Raw genomic sequence first — 19,838 nt, 5'->3', positions numbered from 1 at the left:
TCTATTAGTCAATCCATAAAGCAAACCTACATGTTTTAGCTCCCTTTAACCATTTTACATTAATTCAGTAATGGAAACATTGTTTTTTTAAACCCCCTTCAGGTTATGAAAGAGCAGTCTGGTCAGACCAGGTAAGCAAAGACAGACTATTGATGGTTGATCCAAATTAGGAGAGGCAACATTAAATGGACTACAGCGTAACGGACTAGACCGGGATGGAATCAATCCAACCATACTGACCAGCCACATTCTCAACTAGGACACTGAGAGTTGGCAAGTTTCCCTCAGGCTGTAGCCACACAAGCTAACCATCAATTCAATGGGAGATTACGAATCAATGGTTTGCACCATAACCATTGGCAGAAGCCATGTGGCCAAATCAAAATAATAAATCTGATATATATATATATATATATATATATATATATATATATATATTCTGTAATAAAATAATTGTTATATGAGTGTTATCTTTAAGCACAGGGAAGCTCTCTTGGTCAGATTGTAAGAATTTGTATGGCATTATTAATGTTCATTAGTGAACCTTGCAGACCATTCCATACAAAGACAGGTATTGTATTCACATGGGGTTTATGGGATCTACCCTAACAGAGGTTTTGTGGCTAGCTAGACAATGTGGCACCAATGTTGCCTTTGCCACAGTGTAAAAACAATGGACTGTAAATATTAATGGGTGATGCCTGAGTGACGTCACCCATCTATTACTGCAGGGGGCTCCGGAGGCTCATCGCAACAGCCGCCATTATGCTGGAAATCCTGTCTCAGCCTAACTTTCAGTCAGCCTAACTTTCAGTAAACCTAACGACAGGCTGGAACCTGTACCCCTGATGAGCGCTATAAGCCTCTTGACAAACCGATGCATCACTTCCAGCACCTGTCAATCAGGTCAGCCTTGCGCCTAACTATGGACAACGCGTATTGTTCATAAAATCAAAACGGATGCGTTTACAAAAAAATCACCCCTGTACAGTGTGTGCCCATGAGGACAATAACTAATCAGACCAATATCGATGTTTGTACCAGGCTGTAAACATGTTAATATCTGCTGTTAAAACATGCTTTTTTGAATGAAGTGTGTATGTCACTTTGGGGGCTCTTGGAGTCAGCCTCAGGCCGACCCTCGACGAACTGCAGGATTTTGTACTTCCACATTGGCTTCATTTTTCAACACTGAAGGTTGCTGCTTGTGTACAACAGATGCTGTAGCAATTAACAGGGAGATACTTTGACATCATGCTAACTGCTGTCATCTTGAAAAACATGGCTTGTGCAGTGCATTGGCTAGAGGTCTTTTTTTGAACTTGGCCTACTGGCCTGGGGTTCTAATCCAGCGTGAGGGCCAGCCCTTAACCAGAAATTTATCTTGTTAGTCTGATCTGTTATAGCTTACACTAATCTAATCCTAGCCACCCGCCACCCCAGATTTTCAAACACTGACATGCTTTCAGAGTCCTGCACTCTACACACACACCCTTATAAATAATACCTACAGTAAGAATAAGACGCACCTTTCTGTTTTCTACTGCAGTGTTGATCCCACTGTATCTGAGACACACTCCTCTTTCAGACGAGAAGGGAATCCAGTCCCTCACATGTCATGCAGGGCATCTGCTATCTGATACTCAGTGTTTGCCAAAGTAGATGTTTTAGGGCGCACGTGCTTTGAGGCTCATGACCCCAGCCTTCTACCATAAAAAGCGCTTTGACTAATCGAAAGACTAGAAAAGCGCTATTGAAGCTCAAGTCCATTGACCATTTACAATCTACCAAACATATCCTGTCCATTTCCTGTTTTATGAGGCTACTTAAGCTGCTGCTTGACCTTCTGCTCCACCAGATGTCTGATCCAAAAAAGAACTCATGGTGAACAACCAGGTCTTAGGTCTTACTCTGTTTACCAAGTTAAAGGACTAAGGCCATGGCAGGGAGGTGAAACGTGACTTCACATTATATGACCTGAGTGTTTTTATGTCTGGAAAAAGTAGCATGAACACCAATAGTTTATGTATATGATTACAGTTTCTCTGCAATTGATATAAAGGAATAAATTATATTTTGAAACTACCTGTGTTAAATATTTGCTTAGACTGGATCAAAATGTTTTTTTAAAGTTTGTCCAGAGTTTGTTCACCGACCCTAGCCAAAATAGAACTAAAAAAAATCACTATAGTTCAATATATTACAACAGAGCACTTAAATACAGTCTCAAAAGGTGCCATAGAGATAAAATCAACAGATTCAAACAAGTGAGCATCATTCATTTCCCGGACCGTATTGATTTTTTCTGGTGTTCTTGTTTAATACAGTCAGAAAAAAATTACATGTTAATTGGAAGTTGTCTTTGATGTGACTCAATTGACACACACAAGTGGACAATGGATATTAGCATTTAATAAAAGCTGAGTAGGAAGTAGCCAAGTGCAGTATGGGCAGGTTAGACAACCAACTTCATCTTTGTTTTATTTTTTTGGTAGGAATATAATTGCTGGCTGTCATTCAACTTTTATGTACAAAGTAATAACCAAGTAGTATATGTAAATATATGATTGGCATTCATTTTTATAATATAATCTATATCGTTTCAGCAAATTTTGTGTCTTTTTTTTAACTAAGGTATGTGTCTAAACACCATAGGTATTTGTCTGTGTAGGGTTGCAGAAATGGAGAAACAAAAAACTGCCAGGTTAATTTAGAGGAAGAAAGACCATCAGGCTTTGTCATGCTCTCATGAACAGCAACTTCTCTGCATTTTATGTTTTTCTTTCATTTCCCTATTCCCATTTATCTATTGGTGAAGAGACAGGTGTGTCCCTTTTTATTACATAGTTCAGTATGAGTGATGACTTGACAGCAGTGTTGGGGTGTGTTACGCAGTCTTGGCAATGAAAAGAGGACTGTTACATACTTGAAGAGCGTGTATCGTCATGTTTTTGTTGTGCCTCTGTTTGTGTGAAATGGATCTCTGGGGCCTGTAATGAGTGCTATGCGGATGGATAGGGTAGGGTTTTTTTGTGAGTCCATCTAGACAGAATCTGCCTAGCTGAACTCTATCTGAACTTTGCCCACCCTAAGGCTGTCTGATGCCACACTCAGAGGGAGATACAATAGACGCTGAGGAGGCAGCAGACAGAGACACAGCCTGTCCCAAACTGTTCCAGACAGTGAGGCAGAGTAAAGCTCTGAGTGAGGAGAACAGACGCACCAAAACTGAGCCAACATCAATTAAAAAATAAATCCAGAGAGAAGACGCATTTAGATATTTCTGTACTGACAGTCATCATTAAGATGATAAGACACACCTCCACACACTCACGCAGGTGCATTGGCATGCATGTGTCTTAAAATCTGTTGTGGTTGGTATCACAGGAATGAGAGCATGAGGGTAGATCTAGAATGGGCAACTTATTGTTAGCCTTAATAGAGCTAAGAGTAGCAGCCTTTTGTTGATAATACTACATTCCTGTTGAGAGAGGAGGGTTGGAGAGATTGCCTGTACTAGTACTTCCAGAAAAGGACACTGAACCAGTTTAGACTCAGAGAGTGAAGTGTAAAAATGAGAGACAGACTCATAGGGGAGGCATAGATAATGTTTATTTATCCAAACATCTTCTTTGGCAAGCTTTGTGTTGAGCTCAACATCAATGGAATCGATCTGTGGAAAAGTCAGTGTTATGAAGACTTCTATTTATAGTTTGTGACAGGCACTGGCTGCCTATGGACTCTATTATTAAGTGAAACACACAGTTTCTGTCATCTCTTACCACTTGCTTTGACATGAAGTTAATATTGCCATTGGCAATTACTTCTTTTGGTCTTCTATTTCTACCTTTAAGTGACATCAAGTGATGTCCGTGCATTCTTAAAACATTCTAAATTCATCATTGATGCAATTTCCCTGTGACTTGATATCCATAGAATAAAACAAATGGAGATATCTTGGCTGAGTACGCTACACAATATTCAAGAAAACTGATTAACTGTAAGAAAACTGAAAACAAAGGAATACATAAACATACACAAATAATACAAGAAATTCATTTTTTTAACTGTACAACAGAACATATTTACTGCACAGCATACATGGGTATTAGTTCTTATAAAAAACCTGTGTAACAATGTTTAACACAGTGTTATTCTTTCTGATTGTTACCTCTGTTCCTTTGACATGCTGTCTGTACCTTTGAAGTAGATTTCTGCTGCATCCACTTGGTCTGCTATGCTGAAGATATGAGGCAGGTGCAGTTAAATGTGTTTTATAAATATAAGGCTTGGGTGTTGTCTCAGCAGTGCTGCATGTCTGTATTGCTAGTACCATCTAGTGGCAGCAGGTGTTAATGAACTCATTGGTGGCTGTGCGGTGTCAGAAAAATGAATGAGCAGAATTGCAGAGCAGTACTCGTGCACAATTCGTGGACCTTAATTGAATAGTGTCTGATAGTATTATGTGTATGGGAAAGGCTATTTAGATCTATAAGTGAGAAAAGTGTTAGCAGTGCCTTACCATTTACCTTGTGTGCATTTCTCTCCTCAGGACCGCAAACTGACCAAGGCGGAGCAACAACGCTTCAAGGAGGAGGCTGAGATGCTGAAGGGGTTACAACACCCTAACATCGTCCGCTTCTATGATTCTTGGGAGTCTGTGCTCCGCGGCAAGAAGTGCATCGTACTAGTCACTGAGCTCATGACTTCAGGAACACTTAAAACGTAAGCACAACCTTCTCCTAACAATTATTTACTGTGATCACTCAGACACGGCTCCATGGTGTTTTTCCATTTGTATTAAAATAAATATTTTAGAAAGTTAGTCTGGATTGACTTAATATACAACACTGTATTTCTTGGTAAGTAAGGTAAAGTAGTGCCGAAATGTAAAGATGTTTTCTCTAACTGAAGTGCAAATATCTACAGTACATTTAGGCAACATTGCAAACCAGTAGTTGTGGACCTGTCTTCATTGTTGTTCATGAACACATGGTTTCATAGTTCAGTAAATATTTAGAAGAGCTGCTCAATCTTCCCTAAACTATAAGATTAAATAACTCTAAGCTTCATTATGAAGTACTGATGGGAGATTGATTTCCTATTTGTGTGAGTAAGTGTAACACTTTACATGCTTTGAAAATATAAACACTTTAACCAATACATACAAATCTTTATTTGGAAGCATTTGAATCTAATCACTGTAATGTCATTATTAACAACGTCATATTGAAAGTGATCAATTTACTCATTATACATTGAAATTGAAATCAATTTACAATGTTGTTTTAGCTATAGTGGATTTAATCTACCTGTCTATTAGTGGTTAATAACAATTGAACTATTAGTTTCATTACATAATCAGGCTTTTGCTCTGTCTACACAGTTACCTGAAACGCTTCAAGGTGATGAAACCCAAAGTCCTGAGGAGCTGGTGTCGTCAAATTCTGAAGGGCCTTCACTTCCTTCATACCAGGACTCCTCCGATAGTCCACCGGGACCTCAAATGTGACAACATCTTCATAACAGGCCCCACAGGCTCAGTGAAGATAGGTGACCTAGGGCTGGCAACTCTTATGAGGACCTCCTTTGCCAAGAGTGTCATAGGTAGGCTCAATAATTAGACCATCTGCTTTGGAGAATAATGCCAGGAATCTAGTACCTACATTAGCAAACTGTGAAAGGGCCTATGAATATACTCTCGTTTTGCATCAGCATTTTAAAGCTTTTAAGAGCCTCTGGTGCCTAGGAGTAAAGATTATAATTTGTAGAGTCACACTCAAATCCATATGGACAGCACTTAATGTAAACATAGACCTCTTATGAGAATGTTGGCTCTGTAAGCCAACTTAAGCTGTGCACTGAGTACCATTTAGCTCAGTTAAGTTTAACCCAGGAAGTAAGAACATATTACTGGAAGAAATAACATAAAATGTAAGTTTTATAAGTAATCTAAGTACGTGATGTTTGGATCTTCTTTGTGAATTTCTCTGTGATGTTAAACACAGATTTTAAATACTCATAGAGGTGTCGGACCATTTGGGACTTTGATTCTGCTTTTTATTGACTTTAATCCTCCATGTGGTCCAAACAGGAACCCCAGAGTTCATGGCTCCAGAGATGTATGAAGAGCACTATGATGAGTCTGTGGATGTTTACGCATTTGGGATGTGCATGCTGGAGATGGCAACATCAGAGTACCCCTACTCAGAGTGCCAAAATGCGGCTCAGATCTATCGCAAAGTCACAAGTGTAAGTCCCCTTGACTGCATAACAAAGGAAATGTAATGTATGCAGCCCTAATTTTTAAAGTAGTGCGATCCTAACTATTAGACTGCACGCTGTAAATAACTTCAACAATTGTATGAAAAAAATCCTCAAATCTAACACACTTGCTTTCTTCTCTGCAGGGGATAAAGCCAGCCAGCTTTGATAAAGTTAATGACCCAGAGATCAAAGAGATCATCGAAGGTTGCATTCGTCAGAACAAGAGCCAGAGGTAAGCAGGTTTTACTGTCTTTAAGGGATAAACAGCACTGTGACACGCATAATTCCTTATCAGTCAGCCATATATACCTGTTCCTTGTGTTGCCCTTCCTTTGACAGACTCTCCATCCGAGACCTCCTGAACCATGCATTCTTCGGAGAGGACACAGGGGTCCGGGTGGAACTGGCAGAGGAGGACACAGGCACACAGGACTGCCTGGCTCTGCGGATTTGGGTTGAAGAGCCGAAAAAGTTGAAGGGGAAGCACAAAGACAACGAGGCTATCGAGTTCAGTTATGACCTAGAGAATGACAGCGCTGAGGAAGTGGCTCTAGAGATGGTGAGACAGAGACAATTTACATCTAACCAGTACAAAGCAGGGTTTATGGCTTCTGGATATGGGATAGGGAAAGGTTCTGAAAACTTGAAGATAAATCAGGTTAGGGAAATTCTTCTGCTCATTTATCAGCTTTTTCATGGTACCTCCTTCTGACCTAGATTTACTTTAACCTACCTCTACTCATTGGTAGTGCTCTTTCTTGCTCTCTCTCTCTCTAAGGTAAAGTCAGGATTCTTTCATGAGAGTGATGCCAAGGTGGTGGGAAAATCCATCCGGGACAGAGTTAATCTGATCAAAAAGTCACGGGAGCGACGGCAGCAGCAGCTCCTCCAGCAGCAGCAGCAGGGCTATGAAGAAAGAAGAGACTCCACTCTCCCCTCCTACACCTTCTCTCATCCTTCCTGTGTGTCCTCACTGGGGCCAGTGACGGCTGGACAAACAGGAGGTGGAGGAGGACTAGGAGGGCAGGAAGGTGAGGAGCTGCCTGAAGTAGACCAGCATGTCAGGCAGCAACACATTTTCAGCGGGGCAGCACTTAGTCTTCCAGGTAAGCATGCAACTTAGGTATTAGACCATCATTGCTTTATAATTAACATGGTGGAAGAATACACAAATGATAAAGGTCTAGTGAACAATGTGACTTAACATTCATAATTTTGTTATTTGTCAATCACTCAGCAGGCGAGAGCATTGGGTCTGCCAGCTGTGAATCTTATGCAAGTGGACAGAGCCAGGCGTACTCTCAGCAAGGAGAAGCATATGCACACTCCCAGATAACTCTGCCCCCTACAGCATCTGTACGTCAATGCATTATTTTAACTTAATTCATGCACTTGGCAAAATACCGTTAGCCTGAATCATGTGTTACAAATATCAGATCAAGGTGGCAATTATGACATGAATAAGGGTAAATTGGACAGAATTGTAAGAGGAAGTATATAGCGTGATAATGTCCAGCGGTTAGAAAATATGAATCCTCATAAGAGGTGAGACTAACACTAAATTTCTGTTAATACATCCTGCATTTTACCTATTAATGGGCATTTTGTATTCTTCAGTTAATCAGATATTGTGATGTATCCTTACATGATTGTCCTACAGTATAACATTTATCACAGAGTTGCTTGTGACCCTGCATGTCTCACCCCTATTATTCATGAATAACACCAAACAGATCAATTACTCATCATTTTAAACACCTGCCTTCCTAAACTGCACTGTTCTTTACCCATTTTCTTACACTACAGAGCACTGGTGCATTGGCTCATCCTCATATGCATCCAATTGGTGAGAGCGGAAGTGTCTCCAGTGTGCCTATTGGCCAGAGAGTTAGCATATCCAGCATGTCCATAGGGCACAGTGGAGGGGGACCTGTTGGTCAGACATTTCTTCAGCCTGTTACCATGGTTCCACAGGTATCTCAGAGTGTCCCACAACAATACTACCAGGTGAAAAGAGTGAACATACTATTATCTACACCATTCAACATGATTGATAATCAATTTAAAGCTGCTCCCACTACTGTCATAGTTTGGATTCTCTTTCTTCAAACAACTTTTTATCCAACACCAAATTACCCTAATTAACCTTTGAGATTGAATCTACCTGTTTGCTGTTCAGGGTTTCCCCCAGGGAAGTTTTAAGCAGAGATGGAAGATGCTGTGGTCAACAAGCCTCTTTTATTAAATAAACTGTATTTTGGTGATGCAGCCCACCCCTGCTATTGAACCCTGTGGGACACCCTGCTGTATAAAACTTAATGTGTTTATAACTGATTTGCCAAAGCTTATTCTTACCTTTTTTTTTCTACTGCTTTCTTTTCATTCTCTATCCAATCATCTTTCTGTCATTATCATCCTCTATCCATTCATCACCAATCATCTTTATGTCATTATGAACATGCAGTCACAAACATTCCCATCAGATGCATTTCAAACAGCCACTCCCCACAGCTCATTGGCCCCATCACATACATACATGCCCCCTGTTTCCCCACAAGTTCCTTTTAATGTCCTCACTACATCCATGTCAGTGGGTGATCCTGCTGGACTAGTAGGGTCTGTTGTGCCTCTCGCTCAGCAGACCCAACCCCCTGTCACGCCCATGCAGCTCACTGACATCATTCCCCAGGCAGCACCCCAGCAAACACAGCCTGTCATGATCCCTCAGCAGACTATTGTCACACAACAACAGATAGGGATGGATCCCCATACCTCCACCCTTCAGCAGCAACAACCACAACAGCAAATGGATGCCCAGGGCACACTGCTTGATCATCAACAAGTTAGGGCAACTCAGCCAGCAACAGATCAACATCAACACAACACTTCAGCTGCAGCTGTCCAGAAACATCAGCATGAGCATCCGCAGCAGACCTACGTACAACAGCCGTTTCCTCAGCAGCACGTTTTACCTACACAAACAGGTATGGAGCAGCAAGCTTTACAATTACCACAAACAGGGGAGCAACCTCTGACTTACAAACAGCAACCAACAGGGGATACTTGTGAGCAGAACATAATACAATCTCAACGACTGCAACAACAGCTTCAGCAACAGCAAACTCTGCAACAACAAGAAACCTTAGCGCCAGAGCAGCATCAGACGTATGTCCAGCAACAGCTTGATCAGCAGCAACAAAAAGCTATGCTTCAGCAGCAGCAGGCCACACTGCAGCAGCATCAACTGGAACAGCAGCAAGTACTTCTACACAAGCAATTGATGGATCAACAACAGCAGCAGGTACTTATTAAACAGCAAGAGCAACAGCAGCAACAACAAGGTCTTCTACAACAACAGCAGTCACAACAAGCCTGTTTACAACATCAGTTAGAGCAGCATCAACAACACCTTCCTTTACAGCAACAGCAGCAGAGCCAGTTATATCAACAAACTGGAATACAAAATGAACCAGAGAAGCAACAGCTAAGTGGGCACCAGCAGCAACAAACTGTACTGCAGCAGCAACCCCAGCTGAGTCAACAGCAACAAGAACAACAATTACATCAGCAAGCCCTACTTCGACATTTAGAACAACAACAGCAACAAGCACTATTACATCAACATTTGCAACAGCAAGCTATTTTACAAAAGCAGCAGCTACAACAGAAAGCTCAGCTACAGCAACAGCAACAAGAGCAGCAACAGGTGCAACTCATGCAGCAGATAGAACAGCAGCAGCAAGCTCTTTTGCAGCAACAATTAGAACAACAGCATCAGCAACAAGTACTCTTACAACAACAACAAGCAGAGAGAATGCAGCATCAGGCTCTGATACAGCAACAGATTCAAGATCAGCAGCAACAAGCTGCGATCATGAAACTTCAGGATATTGCCCCCATTCAAAAAAATAACAGTGAGAAGCAGATACAGGAGCAACCAACTGATATACAGCGCACTTGTATCCCACAGCTAAATGCCACTCAGTTTACTTCTACTACCATGCTCACACCGCAGCAGGTGCTGGAGCACCAACAGCAAGCAGCACCCACCCAGCAGCATCACACTTCTGTTCTGGAAACTCAAATCCCAGTTGGACCTCCAGGTACTCAGGTGCTCCAGCACCAAACTCAAATTGTCTCACAAGCCCAGGCCTCCATGGCCCCTCGGACTACGCAGATCCCTGACCAGATGTGTGGTGTTGTTCAAGCTAAAGTCTTTACCCAGCAGGGACGAGGTGAGGCTCATCCCCAGGACCAGACCAATGTTCCAGCAGCTCAGGCTTTGATTGATGCCCAAGTAACTCCTCCAGCAACAGTGATCCAGGGACAGACACAGGCCAACCAGACCCAGCATGTTCCTTTACAGGCAAGTTATCAAGGACCTGTAACTCCCACACAGAGCCAAGTAGCTCCTCAACCATCAGTCCAGACTCAGTCTCTACCCCCATCACTAAGGCAGGTCCCAACACCACATGGTCAAGGCCAAATGATTGACATTCAAATGATTGGCCAACAAAGCCAATCTGCTGTGCAGTCTCCAGCTACAATAACCTCTATTCAGACCAATCAAGAGACTCATGTTCATCAAAATGCTAAATTGACAGGGCCGATGCAGCTCAAGGGCCAACAACAAAATCAAGGCCAGCCCCCAATCCAGATGCATGCTCAGGTTGCCACTGCCATTTTAGCTCCTCATTGTGTTCCTCAGCTTGCCCAACAAGCCGGCCCATCTGTACAACAGGATATAACTCTTATCATGCAGCCACAGCAGCAACAGGAGCCAGTACTGCAGTATCAGAGGATGACCCTGTCTTCTGGCCCAGCTGGAAGTGTTGGAACAACAACAGATGATCTTAGTTCTGTAGTTGACCCTGCAACCCGTATTGGCACTTCCCATCTTGTGCAGCAGACTGTACCCGCCTTTATTGCAGGTCAAACAACACCACATTCAGTTGTTCAGGCCCAGCAGCAGCAGCCTCTAATAAGCACTCCTGACTCTTCAGTCATACAGCCTATTTCCCAACCTTCTTTGCCTCAGTGTACTGGGCAATACCAGAGACCGCTACAGAAGCTTTCTGAAGTACAGCAACCACTCGCTTCAACTCCTCCACACGCTCAGTTGCTGTCACAGCCAACACAAAGTCCAATCCAACCAACATTTTCTCCTAATCAGGCTGTAATACCGTTGGAGAAGAGTCAGATGCCCCAACAGTGTTCACCTGCCTCAAATCTGCTGAATCATCCTGCTGCACCAAGAGTCCCTTATAATGTGGCTGTGACTCATTCACAGACTCTGCCCCTCAGTAGTCATCTTACGGCAGGTGCCCCTCTGTCTCCAAAACACCAAGCCAAGCAGATCCTGCCAGCCCACACACACACACAAACAAGCAGTCAGGCCCAAGCACACTCCCAAACACAGACACTCATTCAGGCTCATTCTCACACTCAGACGCACACTGAGATACCGTTTGCAGAACAGCCAGTTCCACCCAATGCTATCTTTACTGTGCAACAGATGCCTCTTAGCCCTTCTCATAACTCATGTACCCGAACAACCCTACCATCCCTACCATCCCACTATCCTGCTGCTACCCCTGTGCCAGAGCTGCCTTTATCTCCTCCAGCAACCAAGGCAACCTTTCCAGGGCAGGCAGACCTTGTACCCACCTCCCCTCCACCTGTCACTACTCTACAAACGCTTGATTCTAATGCCCCCAAACTTCCCCAAGGCTTGCTGCAAGACTGTGACCTTTCCCTGCTGGGCATTGCTCAGGTACAATAAGCATTAAAATTGCTTAATTAAGAATTATTTGTTTTACTTTGCTAACATATTGGCATAATGATTCTTTAAAGTGCTTCTAATACTATGAAATCAACTGTGTGACTTTTTGATTGAAACTAACACGTTTTTCTTGTAAAACACAACTATATTTCTTGATAGTTTTGTGGTATTAAATGTAAAAATGTACCTTTTTGTCTATGTTCATGTCACTCTACAGGATGGTCCATACTTATCAAGTACAGAACATCATTCTTCTTTGGGGTATGTCTAATATCATTAATGTCTAAAGTTTGTAAGCTCTATGCTTGTAAACAAGGAACAAGAGTGTAGATTTTAAAAGTCTTAACTTAGTTAGCGTCATGCTAAAACATGTCCATTTCCATTTTTTATTTGGACTTACTTGCTCCAAGTTCAATACATTAAAAGGACAAAGTGGCCCAAAAAATGTTTTTTATTTGTTTAATTGGCAATACCGACAACTTGGAATTGTAGAATTGGAATAGTGCTTTAAATGGTACAAACAACTGGCGGTCAGAGTCAAAGCTGAGCCTCATCGGGGGACTGACTGAGGTCCAGGAGTCAGGAAAGTAGGACCCAAGCAAAGGATTGCAGAATTGTGAAATGTATTTTAAATTGAGTGACTTGCAGGCAAGGAAGAGTAGATAAGTATTCACAGAAACGGATAACAAGAAATAGGCAGGCAGGTTTGCAGGTCAGTCCAGAGTAATGAAGCACAGTAACACGGATAATCTGGAAACCAAGCAATGGAAATAGTCAGGTAAATAGAGTGAATAACCATCCTACCACCTTACCACCAACAGGTCTGTTCCTGCTAATGGCGAAGAATCTCTTCAGATCTTGGCCAATGGGAAGATAGAGAAATTGAAAACTCAAAGAAGAGCTTCCTGTCAAAGACCTGATAAAGTTGCACATCAGTTCCAACTGAGCATGCTTCAGGTGAAAGAAATGGCTATGAATAGCAACTAATACTGCTAAACACTTCTTTGGCGTTTTAAAAACTCAAAGTACTGTTATCTGTCTTGTCCTTTAAGGTGTCCGGCAGTGGGGACAACATGGTGGAATGCCAGTTAGAGACCCATAGCAACAAGATGGTGACATTTAAATTTGACATCGAAGGGGATGCACCTGAGGACATAGCGGATTACATGGTTGACTGCTTCGTATCACCTTAGCCAGCATTTGTTACTAAAAAGTAATCATACTTTGTCAATATAAATGTTGTTTGGTTGCTTTTTGTGTGTAGGTGGAGGAAGACTTTGTTCTTGATGTTGAGAAAGAGAAATTTGTGGAACAGCTTAGGGCCATTGTCAAGAAAGCGCATGAACTCCTCCAAATGCATTCCCAGGTATGTTGATTTCCATAGTTTTTCCATCCATCACCCTCTCTTCTAGCCTATATCTGTTTTTGATAAATAATCATTATGCCCAGTATTTATTATTAGCTCAATTTTTGTTGTATTTCTTTGTCAGACTGGATCAACTGACCAGCTGCACGTGAGCACTCCAACTAGCTCAACAAGTGGGTTACTAAAATATTCTCTAAAAAGTGAAACTGCAGAGTGATTAAATGCTATTTAGTCTATAACTCACTAAACTTATAAAATATGTTTGTGATTTTTAGTGGATGCAGTCCCCCACTCCTCCCCAGTGGGACGCTGGCGCTTCTTTATCAACCAGACCATCAGACATAGAGACTCTCTATCTGGCCAGGGAGCAGCCACAACACCACCCACTTCAGAGGCAAGGATACTTCAATCTCCGAGAGCAGAGAAAGGTGAACCACACAAAAGTCAATGTCACTGCTGTAGCTTATTAACATATCATTAACAACATACTTGACTTGGCAATATAACAGAGACTAACAGCGTGTTCCTTTCTGCAGCTGTAGAAAGTGAAGGATTGCAAAGCCTGGAGTCTTTGACAGGAATGGCCTCTCCCCCTTGCACCACTCTTTCAGCCACCTCCCCTCCAGTCTCAACTGTCTCAGCCCCTGCTTCCATGGCCCCCTCAGTTACCGCTGCCCCTGCTCTTAACACTGCTTCTTCCGAAAGCATCTCTGCACCAGCATCCACACTTGAAGCTTCTATCCCTGTCACTGCTTCAGTTGGTTTTGAAAGGCCAGTTCTCACCTCAGCCTCTGCTGACAAAATTCCATGTGCTCCCTCATCCATAGCAATACCTGCTCCTGTTAACCTTCCCACCTTTTCCACTGCTCCTGCTGTTGTATCTCCTACAACCAACACCATTCTGCAAGATACTTTCACTACACCGAGTAACAACAATTGCTCCACTGTTGGTCAGTGTATGGGGGATGCAGTGAAAACTGCTCAAAGGCCATGTGTGTCTACACTGGACCAGTCTACGACCTCTGTTAATTCCCCTCCTACTGCTGCTACAGTGACCTCCTCTGCACTAAGCCAACTTTGTTTGGAGCAACAGCAGACCCTCACCCAAGTAGCCAAACTGGCCCCACCACAACCACAGCAACAACCACAACCACGGCTACAGCCTGCATTACAGCAGAAGCTACCAGCAGTGCAACAGCAGCTGCAATTTGAGCAACAGGTACAGCAGATACAAATGGCAACACCAGTGCAACAACAGCAAGGGTTCCAAGAACAACTTCAGGTGCAACAGGGACAAGCACTGCAACCGTTGCTCCAGCAGTCAGAGCATCAGCAACTAATGCAGACACAAATGCCACCTCAACAACAGCTGACTGAGGTGCAGGTGCTGCCTTTGCCAGGTCATACAGAGTTCTTGCAACATCCTGTGCCTCTACAGCAGTTTCTGCCACCAATGTCTCTACAGCAGGCCCAACAACAGCTCCCTCAACAGCAAGCAGCTCAGTATAAACAGCTGCAACAGCATCAATTACAGCAGGTACAACAGCAGGTTGTGGCACCACAAGCTGTTGTGGTGCCACAACAGCAGGCCCAAATTGATCCCCATCAGCAGCAACAGTTAAACCTACAACAGACAATACATTTACAGCAACAGCAAATGGTACAACAGCAAATACAGCAGCAACAGCCGCTGATTATGAGTGCTGCTGTGGCTTTACAGTCAGATCAAATCCAAATGCTGCCCATGTCAGTTAGTCAACAGTTTCTTCAACAGGCACAGCTTAATATTAGCCCTTTACCACAACAGCACATTCAACAACAAGCTCAAATTCCTGCTGAGCTGGCACAACAACACATACAGACACAGAAACAGGTGCAAAACTTTGAGCAGCAACAAGAGGTGGTTAAAACCACTGACACACCTCAGAAACAGCAGCCGTTTCCATTGCAAAAGCAGTCATCTTTACAGATGTCAGAGTCAGAAGTGTCCACAGGAGAGATGAGTGTCACTGAAGACACGTGCAGCTACACTGCCACCTGTCACCCTTCTTCTGACTCTTCTCTGCCGCCTCTCCAACTGGTCACCACTGACGCCCCGTTACCGTCTCTCTCCCACACAATGACACCCTCCCCTGCCCAGCCTTCCTCTGTGGCTGAGTCAGACAGTGAAGGACCCCCCAAAATTGATTTTGTAGACAACCGTATAAAAACTCTGGATGAAAAGCTAAGGAACTTGTTGTATCAGGAGTACAGCAGCGGGGGAGCACAGGCAGGGGGAGCTGCCTCAGGGCCTACAGCAGCTGCCTCCACATCAGCAGGAGGAGACGAGTCATCTGAGCAACATTCCATTCACCACGTGTCTTTTCCTCCACCTGCCTCCTCCTCCTCAGATACCTCCCCTCACTCCTCATCCTCCACTACCTCCTCCACCACTTCCCGTTCTTCCTCCACCTCCCCTGACCCGGAGATGGATGGGGGAAGAGAGGAGGCTTCCTCAGAATTTCCCAACTTAATGGAGCTTGGTCCGGTCGAGCAGCAGCCTGGCCCCTCTATCCCCTCCACCTCTGCCTCGTCCACCCCTCCTACCTCTCTTATGCCCCCAAACCAGGAGGAGCCTACTGGGCCACAACGCCCGCCCATACCAGGAGAACCAACTATTCTTGTGAGTAAATACAACAGATGATTTAAAATGCATTCTTTATTTCACTGTATTGGTTCTTTTTATGTCAGTTCGTGCTAGTTTTCAATTTGAATGTTTGAGTGCCTCTCAGTTTTTGAACATCTAAACTCCATGCAGCCACTCCTAATATTCTTAACTGTTCTAGGCTGTACCCCCACACTCTGACACCAGTACCACCGGAGACGCATCGTGGTCCCACAATCAGCACCCGATACCCCTCCAGCATGGACAGCAGAAGCACAATGCAGGAGGTGGATATTTTGGCCTAAACCTGACATGTCCTAGTATCAGAAATCCTGTTAGCAAGAAATCCTGGACTCGCAAATTCAAAAACTGGGCATGCAAACTGCGCAACTCCGCCAGCTTGTTCAAGAAGCCCCGAGTCCAAGAAGGTAGCGTCCTTTTAGGGAGCGGGCAAGCACGCAAGAGAGAGAGCGAAAGAGAGAGAGAATGGGATGTTGGGGCATGGACCTAAATCTAATACCTAGTACTAGTTTTAACATATTAAAATAACCTTCCTAACCACCAGGGATTAATACCTGTTAATGTTAAAAGAGGTTCATGTTTACAGCTAATTAATCTTGTATATAGTAATGTGACTCCATTTAACGTCAGTGTTGCTGTCACTTGTACATTATTATTTTTGCTTTCCTCTTGTACATTTCTTTTGGATTTATTTAATTTTCTTGGCAATCTTTCTTTTTGCATGGGGTACTCGCGCAGTGGGCAAGAACAGGGAACAGTAGAGAAGGGTGGAAGATTGGCACAGTGTAGGAAGAGGTTGGCATCAGAAATCTGATGCCCATCCCAGTGCAGATGAGTAAAACCCAGCTGTGCCTTTGTCCAGGACATATTCCTTCATATATCACCCCTCCCTCCCCCTTTTTTCCCCCAAGTCTGCAAGCACTGCCAGCAGCAACCATCTCATCTCCTCACCACCACCTGCTGGCCGAGTATAGACAGCAAAGCTCCATGCACGTCAACTCATAACACAGATAGGTGCTAAGTTGCTGAACTGATATTATGTGTTGGAATACATATAGGATTCCTGTGTCAGCTCAAATAGTATAGCATTGCTTCATAAGAAACTACTATATGTGGTTGCAGCAGATGCATTTATAAAGATTACTTTTTCTTACAAATTTGTTTACAAAATATCTAGACTGAGAACTAAGTACCAGTTTTCAGTGTATAATTTGAGCTTTATTCACAGTTTTGTAAAAGGGTAGGCATGCCATCTTGCATGTGTTTGATTTTATGTGTAGCAGAAGCAGACACATTTCTTTTAAAAGTGCACATGCTTGAGCATGTATTTTGTGTTCTTCATGAATGACTAATAATGGATCATTACCTGTAAGTAGAAGGAGGCTGTGTGTTTATGTGTTGCTTTATATAATACAATGATTATCCACGTACACACTTTGCTAATGTAGTATTCCCATATATCAAACACTTCAATCAATATCACTGTGGATCTGAGCCCAGATCTCAAATGTGTTATTGAGCTTTGTTGTCTGGTATATGAGTGGGAATATGGTGAGTCAGTGAGAGAGAATGAGAGAGTGGATGTGTGGGTGGGTGGGGGTACACAATTGTTAACATTGAACTGCCATCTCACAATATGTTGTTTTTTAATTTGATGACCTATTTGTGTTGTTTACCACCCCTTCCCACACGCCCATTACATGATTCTGTTAGGCATGCATTTTGACATCTGTAAAAATTGACATTTATTTTTCAATTTATTGTTGTCTAGTAGATAAATGACTGCCACAAAACTCAACACGTTTAAATATGTACATAAACCCTGCACGAAAGCCATGTAAGTCACAATATTGATGATGTATGACATTGGTGGATGGTTTTTTAACACTGTGCCTTTATGTTCTTGCCCCTTGTCTATCTGTGTGCTTATATGTTTGTCTCTGTCATGTTGGTTTTTCTATGTCTGTATTTTTTGTGTGTGTTTGCTGTTATTTATATGTTCCTATACCTATGTCTATGTGTTCTTGTTTCTGTTCTTCGTCTTCCCTTTTTGTTATTCATCCCCATCTCTTTATTAGATGGACGCTCCAGCAGTCAGACACTAAGAGAGGAGAAAGTGGCACAATCCTTTAATCCACCTCAGTCACATAGAGGAAGGTTTCAGGTCAGGATAATAGTAATTATTCCTATTTGACACTACTTTTTCAGAATCTTCATTGCAGTCTGGACAAGCAGCTAATCTGTCATACCTCGTCTGTCATCAGGTGACTCCTGTGCCCCAGTCTTGTCCTCCGAAGGATGCTCTCACGGGCCATTGTAGCACCCACAGGAAAGTGGGACGCTTCTCTGTAACCCAGGCTGAGACTAAGAAAGAGGACAGGCACACTGAGAGCTCCCCAGTGTCTACTTATGTGGAGAGGGAGAGGAGGAGATCTCGGGCTAAGGAGGGAGAGAGAGAAGAAAGTAAGAGAACCCCAGCGATGCCTCACCTGCCTCGAGGTCATGGGCACAGCCACTCACCCCTTGGCAGCAGTGATGATGAGAGTGAGATGGAGGATGAAGACCTGAGAAAAGAACTACACAAGCTCAGAGAGAAGTATGTTGGCGAGGGGAAAGATTTAACGCCTGTATTTTTGCATTAATATGTTTATTTCTCCAGTCTTGTACTTCTCTCTTATGCTTTCATTTTCTGTTCAGAATTTTAACCAACTACTTTCTCCTCCCTGTTTTGTATTTTTTCTTTTATAGGCACATCAAAGAAGTGGTTTTCCTCCAGGCTCAGCAGAACAGGGAACTGCAGGAGCTGTATAGACAGCTTCGTTCTCTCAAAGACCAAAGGCAGAGTCTGCCTGCCTCCTTGTCACGAACCCCCCCTCTTCCTGCAGCACCTCCTGTCCTCTCTCCTCGTAGGCCCAGGCCGGCTAAAACCAAGCTCCGGACTCGTCCTCACTCTCACATGGATAACAATGGAGTTTCACACTCTGGTAGACTTTTTAATCAATCACTTTTCTTATTTATATCCCTCTGTTTCCTCTATGTGAAACTGCTTGTGTAATTTTCGTTTTTTTTCTTGTTTTGTTCCACAGATAACAGCCCTTTAAGAAAAGGCACGTTCACTGATGAACTGCACAAACTTGTTGATAATTGGACAAAGGAGACAGTGGGCCCTTCCCCACCCAAGCCTTCACTCAATCAAATTAAGCAGATTCAACAAGTGCAGGAGTTGGGAGGCTGGAGCCAGTCAACCGAGGTAGGACTAGACATTAAGTAATATTTTTGACACCAATCCAGAAAAATCTCTGATTTATCAACTTCAACTTTATTATCACCCTGAAGGAAATAAGATCTGCAGCAGGAGTCAAGACACAACAGATAAACAAAAGACAACATCAGAAATACAGACATACAGAAAGTCCACAGCTCATGTGAAAAACAAAGGTACTTAAACCACACTGAGCCAGAGGCTGAAACAGTTCAGACACAGCATATACAAATGCATTGAGTCAAATGAAGTACTGTGCAAGCTAAAAAAATTAGATCAGAATACATAAACAATGAATATTCAAGGTTTAAAACCTAAAACTGAAAAAAAAAACACAAAAAATACACAAAACCCAGAAAAGTTGAGCTAGAATTAAGCTTTTCAGTGTCCGTAGGGATAAAAGAAGCGTTGGCATGTCTTGTTTTTGGTTCGAGGCATTCCAGAAGGAAGGAGATTAATCAAAAAGAGGGTGGTCGGGACAGCCTTACTGATGACA

The 19,838-nt window shown here is 43.0% G+C and overlaps 1 protein-coding gene across 9 annotated transcripts in view; it reads left to right on the top strand.

Annotated features, from left to right (window-relative positions):
• Positions 1–19,838, top strand: part of wnk3 (WNK lysine deficient protein kinase 3) — a 36,005-nt gene that overhangs the window by 12,579 nt on the left and 3,588 nt on the right. The window contains exons 3-24 of one of the 9 annotated variants that reach the window (XM_065961223.1): positions 4,553–4,725; positions 5,387–5,607; positions 6,095–6,252; positions 6,411–6,499; positions 6,607–6,826; positions 7,046–7,373; positions 7,505–7,623; positions 8,074–8,274; positions 8,732–12,040; positions 12,267–12,310; positions 12,871–13,006; positions 13,102–13,218; positions 13,314–13,415; positions 13,540–13,588; positions 13,691–13,843; positions 13,952–14,964; positions 15,004–16,077; positions 16,241–16,487; positions 18,159–18,244; positions 18,345–18,676; positions 18,829–19,064; positions 19,167–19,330. In XM_065961223.1, coding sequence (XP_065817295.1) covers positions 4,553–4,725; positions 5,387–5,607; positions 6,095–6,252; positions 6,411–6,499; positions 6,607–6,826; positions 7,046–7,373; positions 7,505–7,623; positions 8,074–8,274; positions 8,732–12,040; positions 12,267–12,310; positions 12,871–13,006; positions 13,102–13,218; positions 13,314–13,415; positions 13,540–13,588; positions 13,691–13,843; positions 13,952–14,964; positions 15,004–16,077; positions 16,241–16,487; positions 18,159–18,244; positions 18,345–18,676; positions 18,829–19,064; positions 19,167–19,330 — 8,571 coding nt within the window. Of the gene's footprint in view, positions 1–4,552; positions 4,726–5,386; positions 5,608–6,094; positions 6,253–6,410; positions 6,500–6,606; positions 6,827–7,045; positions 7,374–7,504; positions 7,624–8,073; positions 8,275–8,731; positions 12,041–12,266; positions 12,311–12,870; positions 13,007–13,101; positions 13,219–13,313; positions 13,416–13,539; positions 13,589–13,690; positions 13,844–13,951; positions 16,078–16,240; positions 16,488–18,158; positions 18,245–18,344; positions 18,677–18,828; positions 19,065–19,166; positions 19,331–19,416; positions 19,519–19,838 lie in introns of those variants that run through there. The other 8 variants (XM_065961225.1, XM_065961222.1, XM_065961224.1 and 5 more) reach the window with 8 other exon arrangements.

This window comes from Labrus bergylta, chromosome 12 (genome assembly GCF_963930695.1).
Source record: "Labrus bergylta chromosome 12, fLabBer1.1, whole genome shotgun sequence".
In the NCBI taxonomy this organism is placed as follows: domain Eukaryota; kingdom Metazoa; phylum Chordata; class Actinopteri; order Labriformes; family Labridae; genus Labrus; species Labrus bergylta.
The sequence above is the reverse complement of the archived record's forward strand: the minus strand, read 5'-3'. Positions and strand labels throughout refer to the sequence as shown.